The 20210-nt window shown below is 39.8% G+C and overlaps 1 protein-coding gene across 1 annotated transcript in view; it reads left to right on the forward strand.

Moving 5' to 3' along the window:
* Positions 1 to 322: 322 nt before the first annotated feature.
* The window catches only part of TMEM131 (transmembrane protein 131), a 105695-nt gene continuing 85807 nt past the window's right edge, over positions 323 to 20210 (forward strand). The window contains exon 1 of the mRNA XM_075737682.1: positions 323 to 559. Coding sequence (XP_075593797.1) covers positions 397 to 559 — 163 coding nt within the window. The 5' untranslated portion in view covers positions 323 to 396. The remainder of the gene's footprint in view (positions 560 to 20210) is intronic.

Raw genomic sequence — 20210 nt, forward strand, 5'->3', positions numbered from 1 at the left:
GTCAGCGAGCACCTACAGAAGACCTAAAATCACCTTTAAACAATAAAACAAACCAAAACAAGCACCCTCCCCAAACTCTCTGCCCGGGACAGTAGGAAGCGGTAGCTTGCCCGCACTTAAAATGGCACCTGCTTCCGCTCTCGCCTGGTTAACCCCGCCCCCTCAGGCAGGGGGCGGGGCAGCAGCGGGTACGCGCCCCTGTGTGCGGTGCGCGGCGCTGGCCACACACCCCCCCGGTCCCTCCCCCCCTCCCCGTGACACACGCGTCAGGAGACGCAGCGCGCTGCAGGGTGTCCGCCCCTCCCCGGCTCCGCCCCGCCCCTCCCCGAGCTCCTCCGCGCGCGCGCCGTGGCCCTGCCGGAGAGACGGCGGACCCGCACCGGCTGCGGCAGCGCGATGACGGCGCGGCGGGAGGCGGCGGTGGCGGCGGCGGCGGCGGCCGCCGGCTGCCACGGCTCCCCCTTCCCTCGCGCCGGCAGGTGGGCGGCTGCCTGGCGGGGTGCGGCGCTGCGCTTCGCCTTGGCGGTGCTCATCCACACGGCCCGGGCCGAGAAGGAAGGTGAGACCCAGATTTCCTTTCTTGTCCTTCCCTTCTTCCTCCGGCGGCGGTTGCGGGGCCGCTGGCGGCCGCGGCCCGCGCGCTCCCCGCTGGCGACTGTGGCGGCGGGGGGGGGGAAAGCCGGCGCGGACGCTTGCGGGGGGCGGCTAGTGAGGCCCTCGGCCTCGCCGCCCCTTCCCCCTCGGCGGGGCTGCCGCGTCCCGCTGCCCGCCGTGCGGCTGCCGCGCGGGGAGTCGCTGGCGCTGCCGTCGTGTCCCGTACCCGTCCGTGTCCGTCCCCGTCCCCCTCCGTCCCCGTCTCCCCCCCCCCCCCCGCCTCGACTACCGGGGTGCGCCGGCGGATCTGCGGGTGTGTGGGGGAGTGTGATGGCGCGGGGGGAGTCGCTGACATTGGGGCGAACTTGGTGGGGTTTGTCCTCCCTGACAGCGGCGGGGATGGAGCTGGAGCTGCCCTTTAAAAAAAAGGAGAGAGAGGGAAAGAAAGAAAGAAAACCCAAAAAACCCCTAAGGCTTTCTGGCGTTGAGCTGGTTTCCCTGCGTCAGGCTTCCAGCAGGAGACCGAGCCAAGCCAAACAGACGGGCGAACCTGCCTGAGAAAGGGCAAAACTGCAGGTTCGGAAGTGACGGAGAAGCCCCCCTTCACCTCCCCGAACTTTTGACAGGTGTCTGATGCCTTTGCGAGGTCGCTGGCGTTTTCTGCAAACTTTAGTGAAAGTCAGACGGGGACTTTTTAACTTCTAGCGTCTTTGATTTTGGCACGTTGTCTTTTCATTGTGGTTTAACAAGGAAAAAAAGCCCCGAGCGAAACACCTAAGCGTATTCCGTAGCATTGCTGAGAACAGCTTTCAAGCATTTCCAAGGTGCAGACTCATGGTCTACTTAAAAGTGTGGCTGCGTGGCAGCCTTAAAAAGTAGCAGATAAATGTCATATATTACAGAATCAGGTGAAACAGATTTACTTTGGCTGACACGAGAATTTACTTTTCAACCAAGTTGCTGCACTGGAGGAGGCTATGTTGGAAGGGGATTGAAATGTATCAGGCCAGATGGAGTCCGACAGGATGAAATAGAATAAGAATAAAAAGAATAATATGGAATAGGAGTTTAGTGAGGAGGCTGTAGTCATGTGTTGAGACCAGACTTGAGGGAAGAAACACATCCTAGCAATGCATGTATCAGAATAAAAGTAGATATGCCTTTCATTTTCTAATGAAGGGGTCAATTTGAGTAATTTCCTAGTAACCTGTTTTCACAAATACAATGATGGTGATATTAAGGTGATAATAGAAGCCAATCAATTTTAAGTCACAGCCATTCTTGTTCACTTGACTCTGTCTTCAGAGAATGTAAAGTTTAGAAAACAGTGTGAAGAAGATAGTATCCTTGGACTGATGAGAATTTGTAAGTTCTATCAGTTCAGTGTGTAGTGTGTTGAGATACTAGAAAAGTTCAAATGCTTCAAAAATACCTTTTGTTTTTTAACTCTGCTTTTGATTGTATTCCTTAACATGTAATAGCTTATATGAGTTTATATGCCTTATCAGTGATGTCATATACCAGTATGATGGAATTGATTCATGCCCTAAAAGTTGTAACATGGTCTGGCTTTGTTCATTTGTGGACGAGATACTGGTTTTTTCTCTATGGACTTCCTTGGCATTCCCAGATAAACAAAGGCAGGTTTAGATTCACAGAGTTTGAACGGATGTGATTGAAGTCCTTCAAGAAAGTGGAATAGTTTGATACCATTTCTTTCTATTGATACAGTCTATTACTTAAAGCTTATCCCAGCAACACTTCTGTAATTTTCAAAAAGTGAATGATTCTCGTACAGAACACAGGTTTCTCCAGTCTTTTCTGATTTCTGATACTAATTTTTCTTCCTGATTTCTGCTGCTTGAGTGTAGTCTGAGTAGTGCATTTAAGCTTACTAATAAGTCTTGGTTTGGTGTGGGGGTTTTTTGGCTTTGTGGTTTGGTTTTTTTTTTCTGTTTTGTTTTGTATTTTAATTAATCTTTTATGGATTCCTTAGAAGAATTCATTGATGTTCTGCATATGTGGATCACACATTGAAAACTGTTTTCTTGGAGTTCTTCCTTTTGCTGAGTGCAATGCCTGTTTCTAGCCCTGGATAAAAGAACAGTGGAGTTTTAAAGCAAGACAGGGTCAGTTAGTGACTTGTGAGATCCAGTCCCACTGGAGCTCAATCCATCTGCCAGTCTGCAAGGGGCAGTAACTGAGCATAGGAGAGGAAGGACCAGCTTGGCCAGCAGGCCTTCAGACCAAGGTAGGAGCTCAAAATGAAACACTGGTTCAGAAGAAAGGAGGGGAGGGTGTTTCGGGCTCTATCCTTCAGTGCCTTAGCTTCTGCCAGGTTGTGTCAAGTTAAACACAGTATGATACAGTTTTAAAAAAATAATAATCTGGAAGTAAGGAAATAGCTAGGAATAGCCTTTCCACCCCCCAAATGTGGACATATATGTCTCGCTACAGCTGCAGGAAGCAAGCTGTGGAGAGGGATTAGAACTGAGGTTGTGCATTCTTGCTCCTGTACTATTTCTACACTGCTGAGTCGAAGGTGACTGTAGTAAGACACAGTGCAGTTTGTATTCTGGAGAAGTTGCTACAGAAAAAAAAGATTGACAGACGCACGTGCTTAGATGAATGATAGGAGTGAGAGAAGAGTAGATCAGAATATCACAAAATAAAGTGAAAAATGAAGGTGGAGGACACTATTTTCCTCTTACCTTGCATGTGTGTGAGGAGGAACTGTGGGAAAGATGGAGCTGATGCACAGAAGAGTAATACTGGCTTCATGCGTCTATGGAGAAGGAGCAGCAAGCAGTTCTTTATGGAGCTGTCACTAGTAGGAAGAAGATTGATGCTGGAGTGTTCCAGATTGACGTGACTGCTTCTGGTCCCCAATCTTAGTTAAAAGAGTTTGAGGGTAAAAATGTGACATAAACAGCTATGCCATTTGTCTAACAGCAAAAAGCAAAACTGAAATCCTTTGTGTATACAAGCTGTAAATCAAACTCACAGGGAACAGTGATACTGCTGTATGATCTGTCTGTGCTACAGAAATAGAACTTGTGGAAAGTATCTGGTATCTGAATAAATATGAGAGCAGCCAAGAAAACTTAAACATCAATTTCAGACTAAACACTGATGTGTTAAATTTTTTTTTTTTTTTTTTTTTTTTTGTCTAGCTGGGTACTTAGTGCCCATGTATTACTGAGTAAGACTGAGAAGAAAATTGTAAATGTTCATTTCTCTTGGGCAATCTGTGAACCCATGGCAAAAGAATGATATGGCAGGACAAAAAATGGTTCTTTCAGTCTCGGAGAGCCTCTGGCCATCTAGGAGGGGCAAAAATATAATTTAAGAGTTTCTTTTGCAAATATATATGATTTTCAGGCTTTTTGTAAGCGCATCCTTTCCTAGTGTAATTATCACATTCTGTATTGCCACATGGTTTGGGGACAACTTTCAGTTTCTATTTGAGCATGTGTGGGTTTTGTTTTGGGTTTTTTTTTGTTTGGGGCTCTTACACAACAGCCTTCTAAGCTTCAGGTTGAAGGAAGCCATAGTAATAGCCTTAAGCCCCATGGTCAGTAAAATATTTTGAAGACAAATGTCTAACATCAGCATGCTTTTTTACCTGGAAATGGTTTTGTTGGTTTTCCTTTATATTAAATGTGTAATTTCCTTTTAAAAAAAAATAATCTTCATTTTATGCAACAGCATTTTTTAAAATGCTGCTTTTTATTTGGTCAGCTGACTGAAAGCCTGTTGAGGCTATTTTCATAGTTCTCTTACCTACCCTCCTGTTCACAATATTGGTGCAATTAGAACAAGGTTGATATTTAGGCTTGGTTCAATCCCTAACTGTAACTTTTGAGGTTACATCTTAGTGCTGGATCTAGGAAAAAATTCTATTTAAGCATCTAAGATATGATACCAGATAGGTCGATGAAAATGCTGAATGTTCTTTTAGTCTTAAGCTTGACATATTCTATACTAACATCCTAGAAACTAAGATAGTTGCTGGGTGTAAAGTAATCACAGGAGAGTTGAAGGGGAGGTGTTGTCATTACAACAGTGCACTGGGTTGCTGAATCCACTTTTGTCATTCCGTTTAATCTCGGGCAAGTAGCTTTTCCTTTTTGATTTTTACCAATATCTAAAATACCAATCCAGGGTACTTCATATGAGTATTCAAAGTGGATTAATGCTGGAAGGTAATGTGGGAGAAAGCTTATATATTTAAAATAACATTATAAAAATCTCTTCACATATACTGCTTGTTTGTCATGTCCTGCAGTCAGAACTAATAGAAAGCGTGCTGCCATTTATTTTAATGCTAATGTTTTGACCCTGACTTAAAAAACGATCAAGAAAGAATGACCTCAGTCAAACTGAAAACACTCTAGGAACTGAAGTAGCACATCGAAATCGTGAACAGTGTGAGGAAAACACAGTGCGTAAAAAATGATCATTGCTGTCTCACTGTGTTTTTGAAACTTAAGTATGGGAGAACTGATTAGATTCACACTATGTCTTTGTTCTTGTGAATGATAAATATTAACCATGTGCTTGGATTGAAAGGTCTCATACTTGTCTGTGGAATCTTTGGACTAAATTAAATATAGGGAAAAATTGTAATACAGTGTACAGGAAGTTGAGACCCCGTGTTCTCCATGACGATCCATATAATCTCGAAATGGTTGCTATTCCCTCCTCTGCATCTCTTTCTCCCTCGCCAGTCTCCAGTTATATTGCATGTGTGAGGCAGGCTGAGGTACCGTCACCTGTAGAGGTCGATTGAAGGATAGTGTGCTGCAGTTCAGGGCCCTGAATTGTAAGCTCTTGACGGAATTTGCTATGTATTTTTATAGTGTATTTGTATGATGAAGCCCCTCCAAAGTTTGCGGAAGTCTATAGACTTTATTTAAAGCTTTCAGTTGTGATTTTTGTGATTGCCAGTATTGCAATATGGGTTACTTTGAGTCTCTTGGATACATTTGTGCATGTTAAAATTTCAGCTGTTTGCAGTAAAGCTTGGACATTTGCTGTGTTTTACTTAATTTCAAAACCTACCCAATTTTGCTCTGCTTAAAGTGATACATGTTATGATTCCATGCTGTGTTTTACTAGGCTTATACATATAAAGAATCTTTCAAACTGTAAACTTGGTAAATGGTCTGGAAGTTCGACAGTGAATGGTGGATGTTGTGGTTCATGCATAACCAGCAGTAAAAGTTGTGTGACTGAAGCTCAGGCTAGAACCAGTTTGGTTTGTTCCTGTGTTTGTGTGTTCAGCAAGAATAAAAATCAATGAAGATCTGTTTTATTTCTCTTGCTAGTAACTGCTGTCCAGTGTGATGCCTCTGACTCAGTCTACAGCATGAACTTACCTGGGTGTAACAGGACCTGTGAGAAGGTGTCTTTTTTACTTTAAAAGACAGAATTGGAAGTAAATCTGTACTCTTCATGGTAATAAGTAGGGATACTCAGAACTGAACAGGGTAATACTTTGAGCAGCCTGCTCTAACTGGTCCCACTCTGAGCAGGTGATTGGTCTGGGGGCCTCTGGGGTCACTTCCAGCCTGTGTTATCCTCTGGTTCCAAAAGGTGAGCGCATTGAGTGCTTATTAGGAAAGCAACCGGTTTAATCCATTCACCTGTGGTAGTCACCAAATTGGAGTTTAAACTACAGATATTTTAAAAAGCCTTTCTGTTTTTTCTAAGAATTTTTGTTATTATTTCAGCATTTTTAATACCAAGGTAGAGGATGCAGAATTTCTTCTTGCGTAGAATCATAGGGACTACATCAGTGTGTTGCTGAAATGGCCTTTATTTTGTGATTGACTTGTTTGGCATTAGTAACCTAGGTCGTTAATTTGGAAATAGAAACATAGTTTACTCACTGTCTCTCACCTTTTTTTATATGGAGGAATTGTTAATAGTCCAGATATAGAGGCAGTAATTCTTGCCACTGACTTCCCTTTTTCCATTTTGTAAAGCTTGTAAACTGAAAATGTAGATGCCTGATTTAGGAAATCAAAGGAACCAATGACCATGAGAGTTAAAGGGGAGGTATTTATCTCTCTAGTCATACAGGCAAAGAATAATCTTGTGTCAGATATGAGTTTGTTAGAGGCAGCTGGTAAAATTTTAACATATGATGCAGGAATGTTGGGCATTTCTGTTTTCTGAAGTGTCTATATGGAATAATTAGTGATTTACTGACTGTAGCAAGGATGTGATGCAGCATCTGCATTTAACACTTCTACATCTGTTTTTAACACTTTCTGATAAGCAAGCTTGGATAACTTGTGCTCTGGAATATTAAAGGGATTAAACTAGGATTGTGTGCACTCACGCTCTCTTTATTTTTAAAAATCTTGGATGTAGTGGAGAAATAGCAAAGAGGTGAAGGATCGCAATGTAATTCCACTCTCTGAAGAGGAGAAAAAATTGAGGAGTTCTACACTAGTTTGATATTTTACTGCTATACTTACCAGATCTCTTTCTCACTAAGACTATCATAGAGACATTTTAATACCTCTCCTCCTACTGCTTGGCATGCATAGCAGTAGCGAACCATCCGAGAACAACTGGAGTTTTACTGTAGTTAGTGAATGGTTTTAGAGATACGTGAATGAAATGTGATGGAAGGGGGTGTGTAGGAAATGAAACTATGTACCTAACAGCTCCTTCTGTCTAGGTACTGAATGAAGTTACAAAATGTTATTTAATAGAACTGTTTAGCTGACTCTAATACAACATGCTTAGGTTTTTAAAGTTACTTGACCAATGTAGCCATTAACATTGCTTCATAAAACAATCTGCCTTAACAGTGATGCCTATCTGAGGTTTTGGTGGGGTTTTTTCAGTTGAATATCTAGATCTGTGTTGGACTGTACAGATTTGGTGTAATAGAATGTGCACAGACTTTTTAAAGTTACTTAAAAAAAAATCCCGAACAACAGCTTGGTTATAGGGTGTTTTTTAAAGTTATTTAAGTCAGGAAGTACAGCTAACAGTGGTGTTAAACAGATTAAGTCACCAGTTGAGGGAGTGATGATGGAACAGGAGACAAAGTTACAGGCAAACAGGGTACTGATTTAAATAATTTGTAACACTTTCTTCCACTAAACCTCTTATATGCCCTTTGATCAACTTCACTTTTTAGATCCATAGATGTGAAGTATAATGGGGTCCTTGTAGAGTAGGGCGGTAGTGAAGGAAAAAATAGCTGAGAGAAGTTCTCAAAGAGGAGGTTTTTAAAGACGGAATTTTACCTTTTGAAAATTGAAAGCTTGCTCCTTTCCTTACAGGCATACTCTGTTGGAGACATCTCAAGATAGTTTCTTCAGTGTGAAATTGGGTGACTTCAGCATAGTTGGATGTGACTGGCTTAGGGAATTTCTTTATTTTTGTAATAGATAAGCTGCAGACTGAAAATGTCTGGCTCATTGAAGATGGTGGAAGATACTGATATTGAGATAAAGCAATCAGTTATTTTTCATGACATCTGCTTCCAATAGGAGATTTTGGGTCCCCCATTTGAGATATTGATATAGTATGCTAAGTGAATTTAAAAACTGGTTATCTAAAGCTTATAAATAAATATTAAATCATCTAGCAATACAGAAAAAGTGTTAATGAATCAGTGGTTTACAACAAAATACTGTACAAATATTTGCAGGTGGAGTTTGTATATAATGGTAAAAATTATCCAGGCAACTACATAAACTGCAGGGTGTTTGGTTTTGGTTTATTCCCAGTAGTGGTTCATGCTCTACTCTGGAGGCTGGTTACAAGGATGCTAGCCAAGGCTGGCTCTATTCTGGGACCTGTCCTGCTTAACGTCTTTGTCACTGCTCTGGAGCTGCAGTGTACCAAATCTGGGACTGGTCAGTATGCTAAAGGGCAGGGCTGCATTTCAGACGGATCTCCCAGGACAGAGCAATGAGCTGACAGGACCTTCATGAAATCCCAAAAGGACAAATGGAAAGCCCTTTGCGTGGGACAGAAAAAAACCACTTGCAGGGGATACAAGCTAGAAATGCTGAAGATGAGTCAGCAGTGTACCCTGGCAGCATACAGGAGTGTAGCCACTAGACTAAACAAAGTGATTATTCCTGTTTACTCAGCACTTAATAGACCACACCTAAACCACTGCATCCAGTTTTGTTCTCTTCCATCCCACTGGAAGGCTGCAAAGATGGTCGGTGGGCACATAACCTATGAAGAAGAGCTGAGGGACCCAAAGCTGCATGGAGGTACCTGCTTTGAGGTAGAGGTTCATGAAGAAAATGGAGCCAGACTCCTCAGAGAGATGCATGGCAGGAGCCTGAGAGACAGTGGTCATAAAGTGAAACAGGGAAAGTTTTTTTTTGCACCAGGACGTGCTGGTCTGTGATGATCCAAGTAAGAAAGGCACTCAGGCACTGTAAAATATCATTGAAAATGCTATTTGTTAGAGCTAACGCTATAAAGAGAGAATAGTGTAGATAATCTTACATCTGTTTTGATGCTGGGAACTCTGAGTTGTGCAGCATCAAACAGGCCTCTGTCCATGTGCAACATACTGTGCAGACCCCATCCATAGAAGGGGTTACCTCTGATGGTCCTTTGAGCTATTGTTCGATTTCCTTAGAAGAAAACAATTCTATTACTAGTTTCTACTGTCAGGCAGAAAGGGTGCTCACATGAAAACTTCTAGATGCACCTTTAGATAAAGGCAGGGCCACCCAGGTAGTAAGTGGGAGCTGCCTGCAGGCTCATCCTGCAGCCGGGGGTATGTGCAGCAGAGCACGGGCCTGAAAGCCAGCCCATACATGCAGCACAGCACAGGCATGCACCTACTCGGGTTAGCTCTTGCCTGGATCACGAACTCCTCGATGTACTATGGTCTTCGGTCAGGATCATTACAATGTTCTGACGTGACGCAATGAGACCATATTTCACTATGAGGACAGTCAGGCATTGAAACAGCTTCCCTAGAGAGGTTGTGGAATCTCTGTTCTTGGAGGTGTTCAAGGCCCAGCTAAACAAAAGCCTGAGCAACATCGTCCAAAGTCACTGTTCACCGTGCTTCAGTGGAAGGTTGAGCTAGATGACATTGTCAGGTCCAATCCACCCTGAATTGCTCTGTCTCTGTGTTTTGGGTCTCACTCATGATCTCAAAAACTAGGTTGGAAGTTGCGATAACTTTGTCACAACTGATGGGAATATCTGTAAGACAGGAGAATTCTGGGTTTCCACGTAACTCCATGGTGAAATCAGTGCTATGGTAGTAGTAATTTAGATATAATTTAGATAGAAGCAGATTGTAATTGGATCCAGGAAGTTCCACGTGTCACTGCATCACTGAAGAAATGTGATCATAGAATGAAAAAAGGGCCCTGTCGGCCATTCCTTGTTTCTATAGTCATGCATCACATAGGCTTTATTTGTCCACTAGTTTTCATTCTCTTGAAAATTTGATTTCCACAGGAATATTTGTATCCTTTTTTTTCATGCAAAGGATAGTATAGCCATTAGTTTCCATCTTTGCTAGCTGCTGGCAATATGACAATAAATTGGATTGTGGTTGACATGTTAATATACAAGATGTATTAAAGTAATACTTAACAATCCGTGCAACTCATATGTCTGAGGAAATGCTGAGAGATCTGGATATTGAATGTTGCCAGGTTTGGCTGTTCCTTTTTTGCAGCAGGGGACATGGAATACTTGGTCCTTGCTGGAAACCATTTCCTTCTTGTATGTTTGCTTTGGTGTTCTGGACCTGTGTGTAACTTCAGTCTGTGGAGCCATCAATGGGCATAAATGACCATTATCTAGTGAGACCCTTGCACCTAGCTGTCCTGCTACTTGTTGTGATAGAAAGGACTGAAACACTTCTCGCACTCTGAATTATTGCTCCTAAATATAAGAAAGGTGTGTAGGGAACTTTTATATAATGATATAGCTGCTTTTGTATTATCATATAGCTTGCCAGTTCCCTTTCATATAGGTTAACAAGGTCATGATCTGCCCAAATAGCTTTGGCTTAACTGTATCTTCCAAAATAATGAAAAGATGAATAAATTCATTGGTTTTGGGGAAACCTGTTTATGTCTGATACCGAAGGAAAGACTGCTTTCATTGACAGGGACTGAATCTTCACAGTTGAAGTTACTTTGCCAATTAGTACTACTGAATATTATTATCTGATGGAGAAAAAACTGAAGCAAACTTGCAGTTCATCAGGGAAAATTTGATCAGAGTTCCAGTACTTGATGAGTCCCATGAATTCTTCCTTTGATTAAATTGAATTTCTCTAGGGAAAAAGACATTAGAATAAGGAACTCAGAAATTGAATAAAAAATTATTTATTTAGCATGATTTAATTGTTCTTTAAAAGTACTGGTATCAGGGAAAAAAATTCTAATGCTGGAGGGCCATTTAATCTAGCAAAGGTATGCATCTGGGTTGAGACTTGGTGCTAGGCATGTCAAAGTAGAAATGAGAGGTATTTTTGAGTGAAGATAATTGACTGTTGTCTTAGTTAAGGGGCAGCTTAGTGATGTGTTGTATTTGCAATCTTTAAAGTAGAATTAGATGTCTCTTCAAAATGTGTTCTGTAACTAAGCCTAAGGCTTTGGAATTATTGGGTGAAACTGTGATCTGTGTTGTGCAGGGTGTCAGCCTAGGTCATGATAGCAGTTTCTGAAAGAGTCTGCCCAGAAGAGATTGTTTATTTACTTCTGAGGGGAGCTTCCAAGGTACTTTGGGTAACTGAATTGAATTTCTGCAGTTAAACATACTTAGGCATTTCATTTCCGTATGCCTACTTGTGCCTTTAATTTCTTATTAATGTTTTCAGATTTTTTTCCCCTCACACTGGAATTTCCCCATTATGTTTCATTCTTCTTGCCCTATATTTTATCTTCTTTCAAAACTTGCTACAGTTGTTCTTCTCCACCCATTTCTTTTCTGGCTTTATCAGACGTTGCGGCCATCTTTTTCCTGCTGGTCTGTGTTCCTGCATGGCAAGTCAACAGACCGCTTTGCTAAATAATAAGTAGCATTACTGCCACATCATTAACGCTATGGCTTTAACGTTAGGCTTTTTCTACCTTTTCTTGACCTTTGATCGTTGTATTTATAGATTTGGTATGGTAGCTGATTAAGTATTATAGTGCTGCTCTTTTACTTGTCCTCCGGGCTTAATAGGTGTTTTCAGTGGAGAGTTGAGTAACAGTGGCGACATGAGCACGGAGAGGGTGGGGATACTGTGCTCCTCCCTCCGAATGATTCTTCTTTCCAGTTGTAATTTAGTCTTAACCAAGTTGCAAGTGTTATGCAGCAAAATCTAAATTAATGAGTTGTCCAAGTTCCCTTATTTTTCTATAAATTCGTGAAGCTATAACCTGAAAAGTGACTTTAAAAAAAAAAAAAAAAAAAGAGGGGAATCAGGGCAGGGAGGAGAGCAGAACTCTGTCACTCTGTAAGCCACTGTTGCTGTGTCATAATGTTGGTTAAGATGAGTGATACAAAGCATCCTCTGTGGCAGGTAGCAAGTTAGGAGTAAGGGTAGAAAACTGAGCAGTGTCCACAGAACATAGCTGTAGCTCCTACCAGATTGGAGTCACATTGCCAGCAAGATATTTAGATGTTGGGAGGTACCTGTCTGGTGCTGTAGTCTTCCTCTTCTGTGGGGTTTTTAGGAAACTCTGAAAATCCCATCCACCTTCCTCTTTTCTACAGCGTACACAACAATTCTTGCTCTCTGTGTAGGTTTAAGGTCATTAATCAGCCTGGATGTACCGTTTGAGTAGACCTTTGCACTGTGTGCAAGTTTGGAAGGCTGATGTTAATGGGAATAGCAACAATTATTGTCAGTTAATGCATTGTTCTCCTGAGGCTGCAGAATCTATGAACTGACTGCCATTTCTTGTAAACTACATTTTAAATGTTTCTAGATGCTGTAAAGGTTAGAATTCCGATAATCTATGTTGTCGGTGCACACATCCATTTGCAGTGCTACATGAGTAGTAAAACTTATTGCAACAATTTGAAGTTTCTGATCTAAAATTTGAGAACTAAAGTGTGGTGAAGATTTAAGAATAGTTTGGAGGGGCTGCTGCTTTCCATCCTTTCATTGCAGAACAGGTTATCTTGTTTTTGAAGCTAGTTACAATTATTTTTATGTCAGTACAAGCTCAATAATGACAAATTTATAGAGATATAACCTAATTTAGCATATTTTTAAATTTTTTAAATATTTTAAATCACCATCATTAGAAAGAATAAAAAGCTATAATTTGTGTGGCCCACAGCCAGAAAAAATGATACTATTTGCAGATGTTGGGTTTCTCTTTAACATCCTTTTAATTTTTTCCCTCTCTTTAAATGATTTATGAGAAGTTTCCATGAGTGTCAGAAGTATTGTTCTCTTTGGCTTAAAACTAATGTGTACTAAAGTCTTTCTCCAGATGAGACATTTGTCTCTTCTCTTTTTCTTTTTTTTTTTTTTTTAAATTAATTTAAAAATAAGTGTTCTCGTTCACACCCCCCACCCACGAAATCTTCATGAAAAAACAGAATTGGATATTATTTCCTGAGAAGTGTTTTGGAGCCAGCAATTAAACATCTTTGGAGGAACAGATGAAATTATTGAAATGTTTAAAAGTAAAGCACCAACTTAAAGCAAATGGTTTTAATAGGTATTTTAAAGCATGTAGCAACTTTTAAAGTGAAGTTTTATGATATTTATTGCTTCCATCTGAAATAGACCATTTTGGTCAGTGGCAGATAACTTTTAAAACTCTTGTTACAAAAAATTCAGGTTAAAATAAAAATTGTTCTAGCTGAAGTGGATGAAAATGCAAAGTTCTGTAAAGTGGAAATATAGGCTGAATACAGAATAAGCATCTGAGAATAAAGGTATTCGAATGATGTGTGATTCTTTTTTCTGTCCATCTAAAAATAATCTAAAGTAATTTTCTTAGAAAAATAACTAATGAAAGCAGACTGCTAGGTGTAGTATGTGTTACTTTCAGCGAGCTTTTTTGTTTCTAGGTATGTTTCTATAGTTTTATTGCAAGGCTATATCTATTTCACAACACATCCAACCAGTTCAAACTCTGTAAAAGAAGCTTTCAAGCGGTTGCACCATCTTCTAAACCCTGAAATAAATGTCGTGAGCGAGGTGTGTGAACTGCATCTTCAGGATGGAGACTCACTTTCTTCCTTTCTCAGACTAAGCAGTAGTTTCATTGTTTGTCTGGGGCCTGCGTTCTGAATCAGAGTGGTGCTGTCACTTTCTGTTTTGTGGCTTGCTTTAAAAACTGAATTGATCACTGAATTCCTAAAAAATCTGCATCAGCCTTAACTAAGGGGAAAAGAGATGAGTGGATTAAAGCAATGTGACAGCTCTCCTTACTAGGAAAGGGCCTCGCTGTGTAAAGAAGCCTGTCTTGTGTCTAAAGTCAGAAGTGACACAAGTAAGTTAGTGAAAGATTATATGCAGACTTAGTTGGGTAACAGTGTATACACTCAAATTTGTAGTGTTGTGTGCAGTAAAATGCAAATTATTTGACCTTTTTTCTCCCCTCACTGTGGAATAGTGAGTCATGCACTCAGGTATTGTGGTGCAAGTGATCTATTGTCTCTGTTTAGCTTGTACTAACTTGGGCATAGGTTGGTGCATATGAACTTATTTGAGTATGTGTTGTATAAAGTCATGCAAGTAATTTTTTATAATCAGTAGTACAAAATGAGGTTTTTAATGAAAATTCTATCTTTGTTATTTAACTTAATGCATTTCTTTTTCATTTCATATGATGATTAAAGTGCATTGTCTAGGAATGTTTCTATTTCAGCTAAAATGTAAACAGAAAATAAAAATTTAGCAAGATGGCTTTTTGAGGGATGGTAATTAGGGATTTTAATAAGGAAAAAAGAATTAGTATATTTCTATGTAAAAAGACTTCAAAGTGAGTTATTTTTGCATATGATCTGTATTAGTTTGTGTGTATTTACTGTCTTGGCTGCGATGGCTCTTCCTGAGGTCTGTTATTATCCAGTTCCTTTCGTTGTGGACTACTGGAAAAGAAACAAATGAATTGGCTATGTAAGCTCAAGAGAATTTAGCTGGAAAGGGAGCCTGTGGGCTGGTGGTTCTCTCTGAGCCGCCTGCCTGAGGTTCACTGGCTCATAAGAGAATGATCTTTTACATTTCCAGTTGTACATACCTGTTGGGATGTAGGCAGAAATTCAGGCTGATGGCTACACTGACTCTCCCGTCTTGGAGAATAGGCCTTTCTTTAAACAGCTTTTATTGTGGTGAACACTGAACTGGGATGTGTTTCTTGAGGCTCACCAGACTTTTGTTTTCTTGAAGCCTATAAAAATGGTGGCTTGTATTATGGTGTAATGCTGTTTTTCTTTATCCGTATAGGATTTAAGAATTTTCCTCCCGTAATAATATTATTTTATCATTCTATATCCACCTGCCTCTATTTCACATGGTGCTCAATTTTCCACTGTTCAAGGATGATTGAAATTGTGTGATTGTGCATGAGCAGTTAATTTGTAGTCAAAGCTTTAAAACCAACTCGTCCAGTTTTAGTTGTGCTGTTTAACCGGTAGTGATACAAATGCTGTAATTACAATTACATAGACAGAAGTGAATGACACTTAGCACTCTGTAATTGACTCATGTGGTTATAGTTACCTTGAAGTGAGCTTAGTCATTAAGACAAAGGGTTAGGAATTGAACTTTTAAAAAACTTGGTGTGAATTAGGAGAGATTTAAATAATCTGGCCCTGTTTTATTAAGTTGGGACACTATTTCCAGAATTTGGGGAAAATTCATAGACTAGATGATACCAGGTTGTATAACTACAGCTTATAAGAAAATTGGTTTAGACAAGAGTTAAGGGAGTATATGGCTCTTATAAGCATGTAAGAGCATATATAATGATGATTAACATAAAAATAAATGAAGGTACTGTATTCTGGAGAACTAAGTAGTATTCCAGAATAGTATTTTTATAAGCATATATGCCAGAATATATGTTCCTCTTGAAATGAAGAAATTGACAGCAGCTAAAGGAAAGAAAAATTTCACAAAGCTACCTTAAAAACCAGACCTCAGTCAGAAGTAGGCCTCATAACCTGTGAACCATGGAGAATTTTTTTTTATTGTTGTAGACCAAGAGTCTTGGCATATTCAGTGGTCTCACATTACATGCAAATTTATTCTGTTATGTGTAATTCAGGCACATCTAAAGATTGATGTTCGGTAAAGTGATTTTAATATTAAGTTTTGGGTTACTTTAGAGAAGTGTAGGATTTTAAAATTTTCTTCTAGTTACTTGACACTTTATAGGTCTGTACTTTTCTTATTTTAAGCTAACATGTAAAAGGCTGGGACCAGAGACAATAAAACCAGAAATGTGTTTGAGCAAAACTTGGCTGCTAGCTATGTAAACTTGTGACAAGATGCTGATTAAGCTTTGAGAAATTTAAGTGAGTTCAGTATCTCTTTAAGCCACTGTTGTGTCCATTGTTATTACTTCAGATATTTATCATCGAGCACTGTGATATTGTTGGAAAGAGCAGGAAAAAGCATTTAGAAATCTACTGGTAATAATGACTAGATAGTGTTTTTACTGTTCCAGAAAGCTGTGGTTTGGGGGCAGGGATTATGGCTGTGGTGATGTTTGTTTTGCCATTTTTTAAAGAGTTCGGAAAAAGTTTAGAAAAGTTTAGAAAATGCTCTCTGTAGAAAAAAGTGCTTTGGAGCAAGTGGAAAGACCTACATTCGCAGCTCTCTTTCTGATATTTTTTACGAACTTTTCATAGAGAGGCTGGCTTAAGCAAAGAAGTTGCACTTTAAAGGCTGTAAATTGAAAACAAACAGAAATTGAAACTTAGAGTAATTGTAGTGTTTGCTGTTGCTTGTATCGCTTCTGTTAATAGTGACCTACTGTCTGAAAAGAAGAAAACAGGGTACGCAAGCTAGAAGGTGGAAGAATTTAACCCTGAAATCACTTAATATCCTAGTAGTGAGTGTGACTGAAAATTGTCATGGATTCTCCTGAATTTGATAAATTTGCTTCTTGGGGGTGCTTGAAAGGGTAAAGGTTTTCTGCTGAGAGGGATCTGCGTATACCTCTTGGAAGAAAATATTCTGTTTGGCAGAGGCAAGGAGGAAAGGAGATGGTGATTCTTCTGGCCTTGAAATCTGTGGATGTGAATCTTCATCCTATTCCTTCTGTGGGCCCCCAACATGCTAATAGCATTTAAAGTTTGACTAATAACTATTATAATCAGCCTTCAGTTGCCTGCAGGGTCAGGAAGAAATTATTTTCCTAATGTGTAATTTGGCTTCTTGACCGCTGATTTGCACAGTGGCAGATCACGCTGTGACAGCTGAAATGCTTCCTACCCTGAATGTTACGTTGTGCCCCTTTCATAGTAGTTGCTAGTCATGTGGCAGGGGTGACCAAAATGGCACAATCAGCAGTTCTTAATTTGCTGCAGTTTACTATTCCAGAGTATTGAAGTATTGGCTACAGTATTAGAGTGATAATGGAGCATGATGGTATCAGCCCGGACTTTGGGCAGAAGTTTTTCCAGGAGAAACTGTTAGGGACTTTGCAAAAACAGTCATCTTCCTCTGTAGCACAGGGAATGGTTCACCTAATAAAGCATGCCCAAGTGATCTCATACTTAATTGTTTAGGTCTTTTGGCATTGGTAATAACCTAGTCTCTATTGGTGACATACATATTTTGTGTAAAAGGACAGAAAAGACTATTTTTGGATTTGCACTGCAGAAGTTTGTGAACTTACTTAGCTCAGGTAGTACAAGTGCAAATGGTGAGCAACTGCTTCTGATTCTGGAATGGGCAAAAGGAATACTCAGAAGGAAACATTCTGCTCTTGGGCACTGTCTGCATTTGTCCTCTCCGTGGTCCGTATTGGACAGTGCGAGAACTGCTTTTACAGGGATTTCGGTGGTTCTTTATGACTCGTCAGTGGAGCTTTTTTAAAATGTAATTGGCTTTGCCTCATTTGAATGAGGTGACTCGTTGCTTCATCCTGAATTGAGAGTCTGAGAAGTCAGTTGCAAAAACAAGCTTTCATCTCATGAAAATGTAGGTATTTACTTGTCACTTCCTTGCGTCGATGAAATAATGGATAAAGTAGAAAGAAACGCTGGAAAGTTAGTCTAAAACAAAGTAAAAGGTATAACCACAGAAACCTCATCACAGTCTCAGTTGAGATGTGACTGCTGCGAAATGGCCAGCAGCCAAGCTTTGCAGCGCATCTGACTTCACCTGGCACTGTCATCTGGTCGCTGAAAACATTTCTTAAGTGATACAGTGATGAATGGCACTTCTATTTAACAGTGTCATCCACTCGAAATGTTCTGTAACATCTGTTGCTTTGTTCATAAGTTGCAACAAAGATGAAATAACTGAAGAGTGGCTGAGAAAGTGTTTGGGGTTTACAGAAGGGCTGCCTGCATTCCAGCTGCTTGGGTAGTAAGCTCTGGCTACTTTCTCTGAGCTTCTCTGTGTGTTATCCTTCTGGAAGAATTGTTGCTCCTTTCTGTTCTTTTTACCTACAGTGCATCATATATATAAAACAGGTTAAAAAGTCTCAGGAAAATACTAAGGATTTGTGATGTGATGAAATACTCTTTCATGTTTTACTGGTTGTTGATAGATTATGAATATAAAAAGCTGTTTTCTAATGAATTTTTTTGTTTGTGCCTGATGTCACAGTCAAATTCTGTCTAGTCCTTGTTTCCAAAGCAGAAAGCTAGAAAACAGAAGAATGCAAAAAAGCCCAACCTCAGAGGCACCATTCCTTTTGATTACTAGGAAGATGTGCTTGTAATAATAAATTCTTTTATTAAATTGTGATCACTAAACTTGCAATAAAGTACATGAGAAAATGCAATTCCATTCTGGATTTCTCCCTAAATTAAAAATTGAATTTCCTCTCCATATCAGCTACTCTGTAATTTGGGTTTGTTTGGGTTTTTTGCACAGAAGATAGACATGACATTTCTATGAAATTATGATTAACTGTCATACTTTGCTTTTTAACCTAACATATCAAAGCTTCATTTTCTTACACCTTGTGCTGCAGTCCTCGTAAAGATTTTTTTTTTAAGTGGTTTTAAAGACAAAATTAATCAGTGACTTGAATGTTTTACATATGTATTGCCAGTTAAATTTACAAGAATCCACTTGTTCTTTGTTGCTAGGATTAAACTTTAAATTGACAGACCTACTCCAGTAATTTAAGTTTAAAGCCCAAATCTTTATAAGCTGTAGGACTTCATCTTGTAACAGCCGTTTAAATGCTCTTTTGGTTTGTTTCTTCTAATCTCTTGTCCTGTCTTCTGTGTAGTTCTTCAATATAAATGGTTGACCAAACCCTCAATTCTTGAATTAAGGATGACTTTTGTTTGTTTTGGAAATAATTAAGGTAGTAACAATAAACACACAAAACAGTTTTCTAAGATATTGCTGACGTGACTGACTAGTACTGCTCATGCCACTGCTAATATTGCAGGACATGCATATTGTTTATAATCTGAATCCCCCCCTTCCCCTGTGTGGTGATTTTCACACTTCCACATGAGCTGGGCTTTTTTTCTCAGCTTGTGTCACTAAACAATAGAATTCTGAGGTATGGCAGCTTGGAAAGTAATTGTATAAATTCTGTTGTTTGGGGGTTTTGTTATTTGTTTGGAGGTGTTTTGCATACCCAAAAAGACTTTTGGAGATAACAGCAGCAATCTCTGTTTTGTGTTAACTTTTACTTTTGGTCATATGAAAGCCAGGTTGTGGAGTTTGTACTTTTAGGAGAAGGTATCAAAATATGGGGGGGAGTCAGGGATGCAGAATGGGACGTGCAAACAGTGATATTTTAAATAGCAGATTGGATTTTAGCTGCTGAGTGAGGTGTCACTAAAGCAGCCAGTGAAGAAATGCTTGGGACAAATATGTGTCCAAAATACTGTTTCTCTGTGTGGTATATGCCTTTACTCCTGTCTGCCAATAATGCTCTTTCCTTATTGCTTTCTGAAAATAATGTCACTTTTTTTTTTTTTTTGGTGTCACTTTTCATCATAGACCCAGGTGGCAGTGTTGGTGACCTTATAGTAATTGTTCTTGTTAGAACACTTAGCTTCAAAGTGGGAGATGAAGGTTTAAATCTTCTCCAAATTCTATCTTGGAGAAGCACACAGTATGCTTCTGCGTGGTGGGAAATCCGTAACTACTTCTTGCTGAAGTTGTTCCTCTGTGTGAAAAGATGGGTGTTATCACTCTCTCGACTTCATCTAGCTGAATGGTACAGGCAGTCATGGAATAAGGTTGTAGGGTAGGGAGGAGTCATTTATAGAGTTGTTTGGGGTTTTTTTAATACAATTCTCTGGTTTGAAGTTGTTACTGTATTTTATTCTAAAGACCTGCTTTTGTGTGTGTGAATAGTCTTTTGGGGAGTAAAATTTAGACCTCTCTGAACTTTTCATTCCTCTTTAACTCATGTTCCTTCTTGTACAGATTATTATATTTCACAGGAAGGGCAATGCCCTTATTTCTTTGTCTTTAGAAGAAAGTA

Source organism: Balearica regulorum, chromosome 1, assembly GCF_011004875.1.
Source record: "Balearica regulorum gibbericeps isolate bBalReg1 chromosome 1, bBalReg1.pri, whole genome shotgun sequence".
Lineage (NCBI taxonomy): Eukaryota > Metazoa > Chordata > Aves > Gruiformes > Gruidae > Balearica > Balearica regulorum.